This window comes from Vicia villosa, linkage group LG5 (genome assembly GCF_029867415.1).
Source record: "Vicia villosa cultivar HV-30 ecotype Madison, WI linkage group LG5, Vvil1.0, whole genome shotgun sequence".
Classification (NCBI taxonomy): domain Eukaryota; kingdom Viridiplantae; phylum Streptophyta; class Magnoliopsida; order Fabales; family Fabaceae; genus Vicia; species Vicia villosa.
This window is the reverse complement of record NC_081184.1, coordinates 39,563,254-39,579,235: the sequence shown is the minus strand read 5'-3', so window position 1 is coordinate 39,579,235 and position 15,982 is coordinate 39,563,254. Positions and strand designations below refer to the sequence as shown.

Sequence of the window (15,982 nt, the reverse complement as noted above, 5' to 3'; positions counted from 1 at the left end):
CTCGAACCTCATGGATAAAATGAGTCGTTCTAAAATCCAAAGAGACAAAAAGTCTCGGCGGCTACGAACGACCCCATGAGACCTTCTAGAACATACAAATGGGAAGGGTAGGCACCCTAAGCCGTTACGTCGAACCTATGAACCTAGGGCTTATGTGCTTATATGCTTATTGTGTGGTTGCAATTTATACTGCGAATGTCTTGCGTTTTGATTTTGCAGGTATTCCTACGCATTCCCTGGCCTGCAGGGACCCTATTTCCAAAACCATGTCCTTCCCACGAAGGACGCCTCCATTTATGCACGTTGATTGGCCTCACGATGGCCATGAGACTTAGTGACTGTCATGAACAGTCACCCCGCGCCAGCATCTACGCACTCCCTAGCCTGTAGGGAGTTTCCTTTTATATCTTTGCACTCTTACAACTATGTGTCCTTCCCACGAAGGACATCTTCGTTTACGCACGTCAATTGGCGTCTCGATGGCCATGCGATCTAGTGACTGTCTTGAACGGTCACCTCGTGTCTACATCTACGCATTCCCTAGCCTATAGGGATTCTAATTCCAAAATCGCATCCTTCTGTCATACCCCAAAATTTGACCTATCATTTTAAACATTTATTTATTCTAGTTAAAGCATGTTACTACTTTTCTAATTTTACTATCATTGTTTTATTACAATTCTTTTAAATTTTCAATAGAGTTTATTTCTAAAAAGGAGGGGTGTCTAGTAAACTAGTGGACTTAACACTTGAATTGTTAAGCCCATCCTTAAAACCATTTTAATTCTAAGAGTGGGGTGTATTTTCTTTTAGAAAATTGTATTAAACCCAATTAGAGTTTAAGCTCATTAAAAATAATTAGGTTTTATATAATTATTACATGTTTAAATATTCAATTAATTATATACATATGTTTAATATGCACTTTGGATTATGATAATTAGTGGTTACATGTGTACACGTATATATTTTGTTTTTTTCGAAAAAATGGTTTATGCAATTACTATTACTTTATTTCCATTAAATTATGTTTATAACATTTATTAATTAATTATACTATTACTAGCTGTCATTTGCTAACTATTTATAATATCAGTGATTATATTATTATTACAATTAAACTATTATACTAAAACTCTATGAGACAGTAAGAATAGCAATTATCAGTTAAATATCTTTTTAAGCACTTATTATTAATTTTTATTAGTCCAAGTGATTATAATAAAAATATATATATAAAAAGAGACGCTTTATCCTAAGTTGATCAAAGTCAATATTTTGCAATTATTTTTATTATTTTTTTACTAAAGTTAGAGGATCCTTCTCCCTTCTTCGGAAGGAGATCCTCTAACTTTGGATTCCCTAACTTCCTCTGACTTTAGGCAATTTTGATGAGAGAGAATTGAAAAAAACATGAAAATAAGGAGGGAAACTACATGAGAGAGAAAGCATTTTTAGAGTGAGATAGAGAGAAAGGCAGAGTGCAGTTCCCACCCTAAAGTTAGAGGATCCTTCTCCTTCTTCTTCCTAATGCCCAGCGGCGGCCACCATTCCATATGCCACCACAAACCCTAATTCAATTTCAAATAGAATCAAACAAAGATCGAATTGAATCATATAATAAAAAAGGAAATCCGATTTTATTTTAATTGAATGTTTATCGTACAATAATAGTCCAGATACACACAAAATAAAACATTAAAAACTAAATCTGAATCAATCAAATCGGATCAAATACATTGATAGCAAACCAAATCTTCAAATTAATTTGAATCCTAACAATAAACTATTTCCTAATTCATCAATAAAAAAAACTCTATAAATCAAACCCCAAAGCATTGAATGAGGAGGAGGAAAAAAGAAGAAGAAAGATTAAGAGAAAGGAGTAGAAAAAAGTGAGAAGAGAGCCTTCGAGTTCGCCGATCACCGCCGCACCTACCGCCGTTCCGACGTACCTGCGAGGAAGAAGAAGAAGGATTAGCCGCGGAAACTAGAGGAGCAACACGAAAAGAATTTCTGGGATGAGGTAAACCGAAAGAACTCTTAGCTAAGGAAATATCGTTGTTAGCATGAGTATTTATGCGATTGATTGTGTTTTTTTTCTCTGAAAAAATATGAGTTTTGGGTTTTGTTTATAAAAATGGGAAGGGAAGAAGATGAAGATCTTTACATTTTTTTTCTATTTTCTTCGTTGTTTGCAGAGAGTGAGGAGGTGAGAGACCGAAAGGTTAGAGAGAGGATTATTGGATATGAAATAAAAATTGTAAAAAAAATACAAATCATAATTAAAACTCATCTCAAATGTGATTGTGACACGTGGCCACTAAAAGGCCACGCGATTGGTCATATGTGCGGCACCCCACCGAACTTACCATACTCCCTCGTTTAAAACAAACACATGCAGACCATCCGATTAAAATATTCTAGATCTACGTCCACAAATCATGATTTTGTGGACCATTGGATCTGGACCTAACGATCAGGATTTTGCAAGCCATTGTAACATCCTACACAGACCCTCACCTTGTCCAAACAGATCTTGAATCATGTTGGGCCAGACATATAATATTTACACCTCCTAAAATTACTCATGAACATAAAATACACCCCTGATTTTAATTAATAAATTTTAATCTATATTCTTACTCAATAAATAATTTAAATAATAATTTAATTAATAATTAAAAGTTTTATTTAATATTCTCTAATACATGGTTTTATTTAAAATTTTTATTTTCAATCTATAGCGATTAGTTTTTTTTTTTTATTTAATAATTAATTTAGATAATCAATAAGTTAGCAATATATTCAACTTAAATTAGCAATTAATTTAAGATAAAATTTATCTAATCCAATATTAGAAAAGGGGATTTATCGTTAACATATTAAGTAATTAATTCTCACTGTTACTTATACTGGTACATCATCATTAGCTTTTTTTTTTATAATAATAATAATAGTAATAATAATAATAATAATAATACGTTGGTTATAACATATTTTTATAATAATTGTCTATTTTAGTTATTAGATTATTTTACTTTAAAAAAAATAAATACTAATTGGCTTACCTTTGTTTATATCGATTTACGTTTTTTAATATACCCAAAACACTCAAAATATCTACTTATAATTTATTAATTATTCAATTCAAAAATACAAAAAATAGGGATTGTACACAAAATTTGTTTTTTATAAAACTACGGACTACGATAACTGCGAACTGCGTGAACTCACTAAAACACACTTCAACATACAAAAATAATGGTGTACAATCCCATAAAAAACACCAACAAAATCTACGAACTACGTTGACTCTGATCCTCCATTAAGGAGGTACGTAGGCATTCGAACAACCGAAACAGGTCTCCTTTCCCTAAAATTAAGTAGGTTTGAGATCTTATTCTCTATCCTATTGTGCATCTTTTAACCACAAACCTTTTATCATAAACTTTGCATAAGAGACACTATAAACCTTAAGGAAGGATTAAGGGTGCCTAATACCTTCCCTTAATCCTAATTTCTCGACTTACCTAGAAAACTCTCTTATTATGTTTTTATCCCATGTTTACCCTTATCTTAGGATAAAATAAAAACATAGGTGACGACTCTGTTATTTAAGTTATTTATACTTAAAATAAAAAGCCGGTCGTAACACCTTCATACGAAGGACATCTTCGTTAGCATACGTCGATTGGCCTCTCGATGGCCATGAGATCCAGTGACTGTCGTGAATGGTCACCCCATGCTTGCCCCTATGAACTCCCTAGCCTGTAGGGATTTTCTTTTACGTCCATGTGTTTTTACAACGACGCGTCCTTCCCCTGAAGGATACCCTCATTAGCATACGTCGATCGGCCTCTCGATGGCCATGAGACCTAGTGACTGTCATGAACGGTCACTCCGCGTCTGCATCTACACGCTCCTTAGCTTGTAGGGATTTCACTTCATTCGATATCGTCCTTAGATAGGTTGTGTTCCGCATAGAGAACCTTCCCACGAGGGACAACTTCATTGGTACACGTCGAACGGCCTCTCCATGGCCATGAGACTTGGTGACTGTCTTGAACGGTCACCAGCTGCTACCTTCTGCGTACTCCTTAATCTAAAGGATTTCCATTGGCGTGTCATAACATCTATCTTGCAAGGATTTCGCTAGGGTCTAATGTCACCTCTAAAGCTATCCCTAGGATTATATGTCGCGCGTCTGCATTATACACATAGAGTTATAATACAAGGAGTCTCTCGCATACCCATGCATTTGCATTTTCATGCATTCATACATTTACATTTGCATATCCATCTTCGCTCACGTCCACGGTTTCCGTGCTAGCCGGTTTCCCGAAATTCCCGAAGAAGACCAAAGAGGATCATAAACTATGGAGAAAGGAGGAATGAGCCTTACTAAGAAAAAAAAGGGGATGTCTTTCACCATGCCAGACGCATGTCTATGCCTTGTCGTTACAGGATTGTAAATACAACAAAGGTTACCATCGAGCAAGGATTAGTTCAACAAAAGAGTTCCCTCATAGATGCACTCAAGGGGTATCTAGTCATAAAGGGGTTCGCCTTAGAACATATCAAATTTACAAGGATGCTCTACGATAACCTGGGGGCAAGGGTTTGTCCAACTGGGGCAAAATCCTGAACAAAGATGCATAACTACGATGGAGGGAAGGCGACCTGTGTTAACTCCACACCAAGGGGCAAAAAGGCCATAGGTCTTCTTCATCAATCTACGAACTCCGAAGATTGCGAACGGTGTGATACTATCCTCAGAAAAAGCAAAAGAGGTTCAGTCAAAGGAAACTCATGAAGTTCCGATACGACGAAAACCCACCGCTAACAATTTATTCCCGATAGGTTTGACGTGCCCAAGGAGAATTTGAGATTACCCTTTACTTCTACAAGTCTAAGGAGTAAAACAAAGTCAACGGATTTACAAAGGAGAGTGTCCCTAAGATCAATAGGTGTTTATCATGCTCAGAATTTCAACCCCTACGATCGCTAAGTGTTACTCAAGATAAAAGTTGTACCTTCAGATTAGCAATTCTAATGGGATGACCATGCAGGTTTTGGAGTCAATTCATTCGCTCACTACTACGACTTTCCATTCGCACACTTCTATGCTATTTTCAATTTCAACTTTAGGATTATTAACAAACTTAAGGGAGAATGACGAATACAAATAACTAAGTCCAGCTAAACATATGCTTTCAAGGTAAGACCGAACCGACGATGTACAGACATTGTTTCAATTCCCAAACAGTGGAGATATAAGGATGTTAATCCCTCGTCACCCCCTCGAGCCAGGAGTTGGAGCTTGTTTCTACTTTTCAAATAAACCTTGATTTCAACCAGGGGTAGGGTAGATTTCAATTAATTCAATGGCGTATTTTGGTTGTCAAGAGAATCAGTCAGTCCAAGCAAGGTTCAAGCAAAGGATCAGGCAAAGCAAAGGTTCAAGCATATCTCCTTCCTCCCGTTCATCCAAGATTGGGGAAGCAATGGAGATAACATTCACAACAATCTTCTTCCTCAATACATCATTCAAGATCGAGGACGTATCAAAATCGAAGCTTGCATGGCAGTCACAATATTCAAAATCCAAATCTCAAAAGGAGCCTTCTAAAGAAAAACGCCCGCTAAGTCAAAATGGAAAATCCCATGAAAGGAAACAAAATGACTTAGGCAAAAATTAGGGCATCCCGATGGATCAAATTCAAAGGAATTGGTTCATGCAAAAATAAGGGATAAAAACAAAGGCGTAATACAAAGGATAATCTTGTGACTTCTAAACCATCAAAGCTTCACATCAATGCTTGGATCTTTACAACATTTTTCATCGGTGTTTGGATCTCTACTAAGGCTTCTGCTCAACGTCAAAACTGAAGCAATTCTCTTGCAAACAAAGCACATTCATTGGATTAGGCGAATTTTTAGGATCTGGAGAACATCAAGGAGAAAGGGGTGGGTTAAATAAATTTTGAGCCTTATATCCATTGTTTCTTAAAACCGTGAACCAGGCCAAGTTACAACATTTAAAAGTCCTAATTGAGGCAAGGTTAACCATGAAAGCATGCTAGCAGGATTTTGTTATGCCGACTCCTATGTTTGTTAAAACTATTCCTAACTACTACGCTTCTTTAAGCATCCATTTCTAATCATCCAAGTCCTAATTCATAACGGACTTCGATTTCAAAACTTGCATACGCATCGCATTGGAATTACTTCTCAAAGGGTACAACGTCATCTACGAGTATACACTTAGCATAGAGGAAATCTCGAGATTGGTTAATCAAAGGTGATCACTTCTAATAAATACCTTTGCATGGGGGGAACCACATCTAGGGGGCATACGATCAAACATCCTATTGACTAGGGGCATTCATCCTAAAGGTTCAACCGACTTGGGTCGCATCTCGAAGCAATGACAAACGGGGGCATGTCAAACATGGGAAGAATTCAAATTTAAATGGATAGAACACTATGGATAGCCCTCCATATCCTGGAGATCAAGGGCATACCCTTCAACCTAAACGTCGAAGCATATGACGAGGTTGTTTCTCGGGGCACTTCCTTCATGGCTGGGAGATCATAGGCACCTTTTTCCTATAAACATTGGGGCATTGGATATCTGTCGCGGGTCAAAAAAATCATCGCCACGAAATTGTATCGAACAGAGTCGCCACCAAATTTTATTTATTCCAATGGAAATGGGAAAATATTGATAAAACCCTCAAATGAAATGAACAAAGATGGTCTTCGCAACCAAAATTGGGTTCGAGAGTCGGTTAAGCAAGGGGAAGGTATTAGCACCCCTTACCTCCATCGTACTCGATGGGACCCATTTAGTTAATCTTGTGATTTATTGTTAGCTTATTTATCTACTTGCGTTCTAATTATTATATGGACAAGGAAGAAACGGGATTTGGTTTTTTTTTTATTATTGAGCTCGCCAAGACATTTGAGTCTTGTGCCTACGTATTCCCAATGGGGAAAGTCAGAGCGTTCGTAGTTCGGGGCTACGAAATTATATTTTTTATTTAGTGTGCTCGCCAAGACATTTGAGTCTCGTGCCTACATATCTTCAATGGAAGAATCAGAGCGATTGTAGTTCGAAAGAACTACGAATTTGTTGGTAGATTTTGATGGGTTTAATCGCATTTGGGCGGGAAGACGAGTTTTTGAATGTGGTTCGCACTTGAGCGAGATATGCACTTGGGCAAATAGAAGATGAGTTTGAATTGAAAGTGTTTTATGAAAAGGTGGAATTCAAGAGTTCAAACAATGGCATAACGACCATCGCCTAAAATACCTGAAAGAGCATTTGCTCAATTGAGCTTGATGAAGTTTTTAATGGGATACAAGCATCCAAACAAAGGCTTAACGGCCATCGCCTAAATGCTTGAAAGAGCAACTTGTACAAGTACGTACAAACCCCTCTTGGGTGGTAAAAGAGATTGAAACGACTCGAGTTTTGAGAAGTCCTTAATGAGATATAAACATTCAAACAAAGGCTTAACGGCCATCGCCTAAATGTTTTAGAACAACTTGTACAAGTACGTACAAACCCTTCTAATTTCATCCATTGTGGACTCAACTTAATTCGATTATAAAAAACATTTTGATTTAAAAAAGGAACTTGGTATTGACCAAGATTTGTTGTGAAAAGATTCGCACTTGGGCTATGAAAGGAATGATTTGATGAGTTGAAATTATTTTTAGAGTCTTTATTAGAGAAAAGAGGCAAATCGAGTTTGAATGAGTCCTTAATGGAATCTAAGTATTCGAATAAAAGCTTAACGCCCATCACCCAAATACTTTTAGGACAACTCGTACAAGTACGTACGAACCCTCCTTGGTTCATCCATTATCGACTAAACTCGATTTGATTATTGAAAAAACATTTTTTGAAGTTTTTTGATTGTGATAAAAGAAGTTTGAAAATGGCACTCAACATTGGATCGAGGTTTGTTGATTGTTGAAATGAAAGATTAATCTAATATTTTTTTTGGTGTTTTTAATAATAAAAGAGAAAATAAGAGTCTAATTAAAACATATTTTTGGGGTTTTTATATTTTATTTAATAAAGAAACAAGAAGAAATTTTAATATTAAAACTTGATTATTTTTAATTTTAAAACAAACTAAACTTTATGAGAAAACAAGAAAATAAGTAAAACAAACATGGGCCTGGGGGTGTTAAAACCGGAGGGGTGCAGAGGCCCAAGATAGTTGGTAAAAATATATATATATATATATATATATATATATATATATATATATATATATATATATATATATATATATATATATATGATGGACCTGGGCCGGGTCAGGTTGACCCAGGATCCGTCTTTCTTCTAAACAACTCGGGTTAAACGAACCCTAAAGAGCCAAAACGACTCTCATCTCTGAGAAAGAAAAGAAACGCTCTTCCATCATTCATGGTCCTTTCTCGACTTTCTCTGCGAATCTCTCCAGTTGTTTATCTCTCGGTTTCAGAAAGAAAAATTTGAAAAGAAAAACATGGAGCTCTCTTTCGATCGCTCTCTACCCTCTCTTTTCATGTTCGTTCTAAAAAAACCTAGCAACTCACTCGATCTCTCACGGTTTGCTCTCGCGGTCTCTCGAATCAAATCATATCAAAGCCAAAAAACACACAAAGAGACCAAAGCCCCTTTCAAAAACCCTAATCCCAATTGATTATTATGTGTAGCAGAGATACAAATTACAAGATGGAATTTAAAGTGCAAATCAAGCAAAAACAACAAACCCAGGTACTTGTTCTTCTTCGATCTCTTCCTTCTTCGTCTACTCGCTTCCGAGTCTCTGTGCGTTTGTGAGTGAAGGTTTGTGTGTGGTTGAAATTCTGTGCGTCGTGTGTGAGGTTTGGTTTCTGGTGCCGTGGATGAGTGATGTGAGGGTGGAATGTGGATTGTATGTTGTGTGAGGTGTGAAGGTTGCGTATGACTGTGGAGCAGAGTGAGTGAGGTCTCTGCGGATGGTATTGGGTGATTCGATGAATGGCTGTTAATGAGGGATGTCGTCGTGTGAAGTGGTTTTGAGGGATGCGTGAGATTTCTGGGCAGTGGTTATTGAATGGCAGGTTTGAAGTGTTTCGGTGAAGGTCTATAGGGCTATTGAAGGGTGATATGGAGTTAAAGGTTGAGGTGTTTGAACGGCTGAGTGAAGGTTTAATAGAGGTTTTGGGGAAATTTTGGGAGGAGTTTCGGTCACGAACAGAAGGGTTGTTGTGGAAGGAATTTTTGCAGAGCTTTGGGATAAGTTTAGAGAGAGATCTTTGGGAGCAGTTTTTCTCTTCGTCTTTTTGTCCGCCCCCAAATGAGATGATGAAAGGCTCTTTATATAGGGAGGAGATTAGGGTTTTAAGAGGGAGATTTGTATGAGAATTGAGGATAAGATCAAGGACAAGGTTGGTTAGAAATGGAGAATAATTTTGCAGATTTTGTGGAGAGTGGAAAGGTGAGTGGAGTATTGGAGGGAGGCGCATGCTGAAGAATGCTAGAGACTGCTCAAAATTCATTTTTTTGTTTTTTTCTTCTTCTATGTACAGATTTTATTTGTAAAACTAATGTAAAGAAGTTTTTAATATCTATTATATGAATCCTATATTTCTATGTTAATTTTAATTTAAATTGATAATAATGAAATGATAATTTAATATTAAATCAATCTAAATAAAAAAAGAAAAGTGCAAGATTTAATTTACTAATAGGTGAATAAAAAATGCAAATGATAAAATTGAACTCAAGATGCAAAGCTCAATGAAAATATGCAAAAATTAAAATGATTACTAATTGAAATGATGAGGAATCGACTTCGAATTTCATACTAATGAAAAAAAGACGCAACGCGCGAAGTCAAAACTTAATATGGATGCAGATGAATTGATCGATGCTAATATGAATGAATTAGATGAAAAAATAAAAAACTTAGGTTAAAATTTAGGGTGCGACAGATGCCCCTATTTAATTATCTTTAGCCAGATAGCTCGAACAACTCTGATCTTCGGGATATCAAAGGCGAAAGGTAATTAAATACTAAGCGACCTGAATTTTGACCCTTGATGCGATGAATTGTCATGAATGCATGGATGCATGAATTCTTGTTGAGGATATGAAGACGAAAAAGTAAATTCTATGGGGATTATGAAATGATTTGTCAAGGAGTTCCAGCGGGAAGACTTGCTGGGGGAAAGCAGCGGTGCCAAGAAGTCGTTCTCAACCAGTGGATTGAGTTTGGTTAATGAAGGATTGATTCTCAACCAGTGGATCGAGCCTAAACAAAAGAGAAAACTGACATCAACCGGTGAATCGATAAAATATCAACTAGTGAGTTGAGTCCAAAAAAAAGAAATTATTATCAGCCAGTGGACGGGTGAAAAGTAGACACTTCGTCCTCAACCAGTGGATTGATGAAGGTAAGTCCACTAGTGAATTGATTTCAAAAGACAAGATAGAACTAACATCAACCAGTGGATTGATGAAAGGCGACACGATGTTCTCAACCAGTGGATTGAGTTCGAACAATTAAGAAAGAAGAAACACATCAGCCAGTGGATTGATGGATGTAAACAAAATGTCATCAACTATTGAGTTGACTTTAAAAAAAAGACATGACTAACATTAACCAGTGGATTAATGAAGATGAAACAAATTTGTTGTCAACTAGTGAATTGACTCTATCAACTAGCGGATTGACAAAGAAAATCTGCTTTCAACTAGTGGGTTGCTTTGATCTAAGCGGAACGTAAATGATTAACTGTAACCAGCAGGTTAGCAAGATGAACGATAAATTTCAACCAGTGGGTTGGCAAAACAAGTGAGGTTCAATCAGTGGATTGACACGAAAAATGATTAATTTCAACCTGTGGGTCGATAAAACAAGTGATATTCAATCAGTGGATTGACACGAAAAAGATAAACTTCAACCAGTGGGTTGACAAGGCAAGTGATAGTCAATCAGTGGATTGACACGAAAAAGATAAACTTCAACCAGTGCGTTGACAAAACAAGTGATGTTCAATCAGTGGATTGACACAAAAAAGATAAACTTCAACCAGTGGGTTGACAAAATAAGATAAAAACTTTCAACCGGTGGGCTGACAAGAAGTGGGAAAACTTTCCTCAACCAGTGGGTTGATAGGAAGTGAAAGATTAATCTTCTACCAATGAGTTGATTCAAATGGTGAGAAAGTGTTTGGTCCCAACCAGAGGGCTGACAAAACAAATGCCTTTCAATCAGCGGACTGACAACAATTGAAAAATGCGATTCATGATTAAATTCAACCAGTGGGCTGACAAAAATGAACAGAACGGTTCTCAACCAGTAGGCTGATTCAAAAGACCAGAAGGTAAATGATCAATTTCAACCAGTGGGTTGGAAAAGATTAACAAGCATGCTGAATCAGTGGATTAGCAAGAAAATAATGATTGCGGTGACATCATTAGGGATTATGAATCCATGCATGCTTTTTGCTTATGTATGGGACATCTTGGTTTTTTCTTTTGTGCAAATTGATGCACGTGTAATGATGTATGATGGTTGATCAATGCAGGTAATGAGTTTATCGGATGTGTGCCAATGGGCAATGCATTTTTTGGATGTCCATGGTGGACTAGGCTTGATTCTCAATGGAAAAGCCTGAGCAAGATTGAAATTTTGATTTGATGTTGTGGGAGGTTGCCCCATGAATGATATGCATGATTGATGAATGCATGCAATGAATGAAATTTATGGGTGGAATGTTTTGACATGTGCCCCAGTGGAGGGTCATGATTTTTTTGTGAAGTGGATAAGGTCCTTTGGTAGAAGGTTTGTACAAGCATAATTCCCGACATCAACTTTGAGCTTGAGGATTGCTTGATATGACAAAGTATGCTTGGATTGCTTGAAGGAAAGGTCTTGGCCTTGATTTGCCCCAGAATGCTGAATCTATAGAGAAATTTACTTCAACAAAGTTTTGGATTCAAATTGATGATCCTGAGATGACATGCCCCATTCCTTGGGAACTTTGAAATGAATTTCCCCAGTGCTTGGAACTTTGAAATGGGATGCCCCAGTGCTCGGAGCTTTGAAATGGAACACCCTTGAGTGAAGGACTTGTGAAGTGATGCAACCCTGATGGTTCCACTATAGGCTCTTCAAATTATTTTCATTATCAAAGCTTCCTTGATGGAAAATGTTGATTTGCAGATGAAACTATTCAAAGAAATGGTAATTTTAATGCGACGTGCATGCAGGTTTTAAAAACAAATCATTTATTAAAATGAAACTGCGGTATACGATGAATAGATCCCAATGAGGATGCAATGGAAGTTTGAAATTCAAGTTGTGAAAGATGATGTGATATCGTGGTATCAAAACAAATGATTAGCAAATATTCAGGAGTCAGGTTAACGCAACCTTGCTTTAGTATGCTTTCAAAAGAAACCTTGCTTCAATTAGGACTTTTGAAGGTTGTAACGTGGCCAGGTTCACGGTTTAAGAAACAAAGAATAATAGGCTCAAATTTTTATTTTTACCCACCCATTCTTCGTGATATACTACAGTCCTAAGTTCAGTTAACTCACAAGTATTCGACTTCTAAGAGAATTTGCATATGATAATTGAGGACCAATGTATTCTGCGGTGGCAGTCACTTATTCTTCTTTGGAAGTCACACAAGTTTGGTCGTGTTTTTTTTTACTATGATCTTTTAATCTCTTTTTTTTTGTATCCCTAATTTTTTTTGCCTAAGTCTCCTTTTTAGGTTTTGATTTAGCAGGATTTTCTTTGATTTTTTTGGAACAACTTGTGTGACAATTGTTCAATGATTAGAGAAGAGTATGACTGCCCCACTGATGGTTCAAGAGAGACAACCGTTGTAAGCTTTGGATGTTCACTACTACTTCGATATTGTGTACGAAGAGAGGATGCAATTGAACCTTTGGTCGGGAATGGTTCCCATGAAATGATTCTCTTGGAAATCAGATGCATTAGTCATTTTAACTGAACAACTACCCTGCCCCAGGTTTTGTTTAAGGGTTTTGATTTCGTGCGGAAAGAAAACACCTACTTCTAAGGCTCAAAGGGGTTAACAAGGGATTATCATCCTTATATCTCCAGTGTTTGGGGATTTGAAAGAATGCCTGTACATCATCAACAAAGTTTTATTTGAAAGCACACTGATGCAAATTGGGTATCTCGTTTGTCGTCATCCTCCCTCCAATACTTGTTTAAACAAAAGTATAATAAAGAAAAGGAAATGGGAGAAACATAAACATTTTTTTCATATTTTTTAGAAAATAAAATAAAAGAAAGGAAGAGTGAATACGAATGGACTGGTTCAGAACTTGCATGCTCATTTCATTAATATTACCATTAAAATTAACAATGTTCAAAAGCAAATAAACACTTAGCAATCAAGCGAAAAAACGTAAATGAAAATGATAAAAAATGGCTCAATGATCCGCTTTGATCCATTGGCTTTAGGAATGTTCTTGGTGTCTTGGCACTGATCATGGCATAGGACCAATATCCTTGAAAGAGAGTATCTTTTTGTCAACCAGATCTTGAACTTTTTCCTTCAGGACATTGCAATCTTCAATGGAGTGACCTAATATCCCACTATGAAAATCACACTTAACGTTTGGATTGTATTCCTTTGGAAATGGAAACTTTGCAGGTTGAGTTGGTCTGGGAGCTATTGCTTTCTTCTCGATTAGATATGGCCATAGCTGAGCGTAGGTCATTGGAATTGAGTCAATGCGGCGATCCTCCTTCTGCTGGTTCCTTTGAGGTATATTCTGATTCCGTTGACGATTCTGATTCTGAGGTGCATTCTGAGGAGCATTTTGTGAAGAATTATGAGGAGGAGCTGCCCACGACTGTTGATATGGTTGCTTGAATTATGCGGCTGCAACATACGGATATTGATCGTATGATATGAATGGTGCTTGCTGATAAGCTAAGGGTTGATAGGAATGTGAGTTCTGAGACTCTCCACCATCAATTGCAAAAGCAATAGTTTCATCTTTCCACTTCTTTTGAAATTTGTTTCCATATTTCTTGGTTTCAGTTGATGATCCAAATTCCATAGTCAATCGTCCTTCTCGTACACCTTCTTCTAGTCGCATTCCCATATTCACCATTTCAGTAAAGTCAGTCGGAGCGCTTGCAACCATTCTCTCATAGTAAAATGAGCTTAGAGTCTTTAAAAACATTTTGTTCATCTCTTTTTCTTCCATAGGAGGAAAGATTTGGGCGGCAACCTCACGCCATCTTTGTGCATACTCTTTGAAAGACTCTTTCTCCTTCTGCTCCATGGCTCGGAGTTGGTCTCTATCAGGAGCCATGTCAACATTATACTTGTATTGTCGAATGAACACTTCCACAAGGTCATCAAAAGAACTGATATGAGTACTATCTAATCCCATGTACCATTTCAAAGCGGCACCAGTTAGACTATCTTGAAAATAGTGGATCAATAACTTATCATCATCAGTATGAGTGGCCATCTTTCTGCAGTACATGGTCAAATGGCTCTGAGGACATGAATTCCCTTTATACTTTTCAAAATCAGGCACTTTAAATTTGGTAGGTATTTTCACATTTGGCACAAGACACATATCATAAGCACTCTTTCCAAACGAATTCTTCCCTTTGAGGGCTTTAATCTCCTTTGGCATCTCTTGGAATTGGTCTTTGAAATCATCATAAGCTTCATTTCTTTCATTGGGCTCAACATGGTAAATGGCTTCCTCAGTTTGTGGCACGGTAGGTACCAGGGGTGAAGTCATGGTAGTTTGAGCAGCTCCAGTGATAGGATGGTATCCCTCTGGCACAAAGTTGTAAGACATGCCCCTAGGATAGCCATTAGGCATCTGATAGTCAGTGGTAGGTGTAACGCCCCAGACTGCTTTCGGGATGATCGACTGACCCCACAAACCAACACGGGTCTTTTCAGCATGCTTTGACCTCACTCGCACGCTTTCCGTGAATCTTCCCAGAAGGTCACCCATCCCAATACTACTCCAAGTCAAGCACGCTTAACTGTGGAGTTCTTATGGAACGAGCTCCCGAAAAGAAGATGCATCTTGTTGGTATAGGTAGTACCTATCAATCCTTATAAGCTTTCCTTCAACCATGAAGTCCCATACCTGCACGGCTTTAGGATCCCTCTCATTCCGATGTGGCGACCACCCTAGCCCCAATTGGCCCCAGGTGTTCCATGCGGTGCAACCACCCCTCGCCTTCTTCGGCCTCGGGTGTTACATGCCCACTAGCTTCCGCATGGTTCGTCCTCGAACCACATCGTACTGGGAGAGGTCTGGCTCTGATACCATTTGTAACGCCCCAGACTGCTTTCGGGATGATCGACTGACCCCACAAACCAACACGGGTCTTTTCAGCATGCTTTGACCTCACTCGCACGCTTTCCGTGAATCTTCCCAGAAGGTCACCCATCCCAATACTACTCCAAGTCAAGCACGCTTAACTGTGGAGTTCTTATGGAACGAGCTCCCGAAAAGAAGATGCATCTTGTTGGTATAGGTAGTACCTATCAATCCTTATAAGCTTTCCTTCAACCATGAAGTCCCATACCTGCACGGCTTTAGGATCCCTCTCATTCCGATGTGGCGACCACCCTAGCCCCAATTGGCCCCAGGTGTTCCATGCGGTGCAACCACCCCTCGCCTTCTTCGGCCTCGGGTGTTACAGTAGGAGCCATAGAAACAGTAGCAATAGGAACTTCGCTAATCGTAGTAGTCTGAACTTCAATTTGCATTTGAGTGGCACGAGGAGATGGAGGAGGTGATGGTTGATTTCGAGCAGCCACCAAGCTTTCCACTAAAGCAGTCAATCTTTCCACACCGACACGGAGAGTAGTTACTTAATCACGCAATTCATGATTCTCTTGTTCAAGGTCTTCCATCTTTTCTATCGAGTAACACTTCTCGTCTGAGAAGGATGTC

At 37.9% G+C, this 15,982-nt stretch overlaps 1 protein-coding gene across 1 annotated transcript; it reads right to left on the bottom strand.

Moving 5' to 3' along the window:
• Positions 1 to 13,915: 13,915 nt before the first annotated feature.
• On the bottom strand, positions 13,916 to 14,890 carry LOC131604549 (uncharacterized). Its single transcript, XM_058876981.1, has 3 exons — positions 14,577 to 14,890; positions 14,301 to 14,528; positions 13,916 to 14,180 (listed from the first exon to the last, which is right to left on the bottom strand). Exons 1-3 carry the CDS (start codon positions 14,888 to 14,890, stop codon positions 13,916 to 13,918), a joined length of 807 nt encoding a protein of 268 aa, XP_058732964.1.
• Positions 14,891 to 15,982: the final 1,092 nt, after the last annotated feature.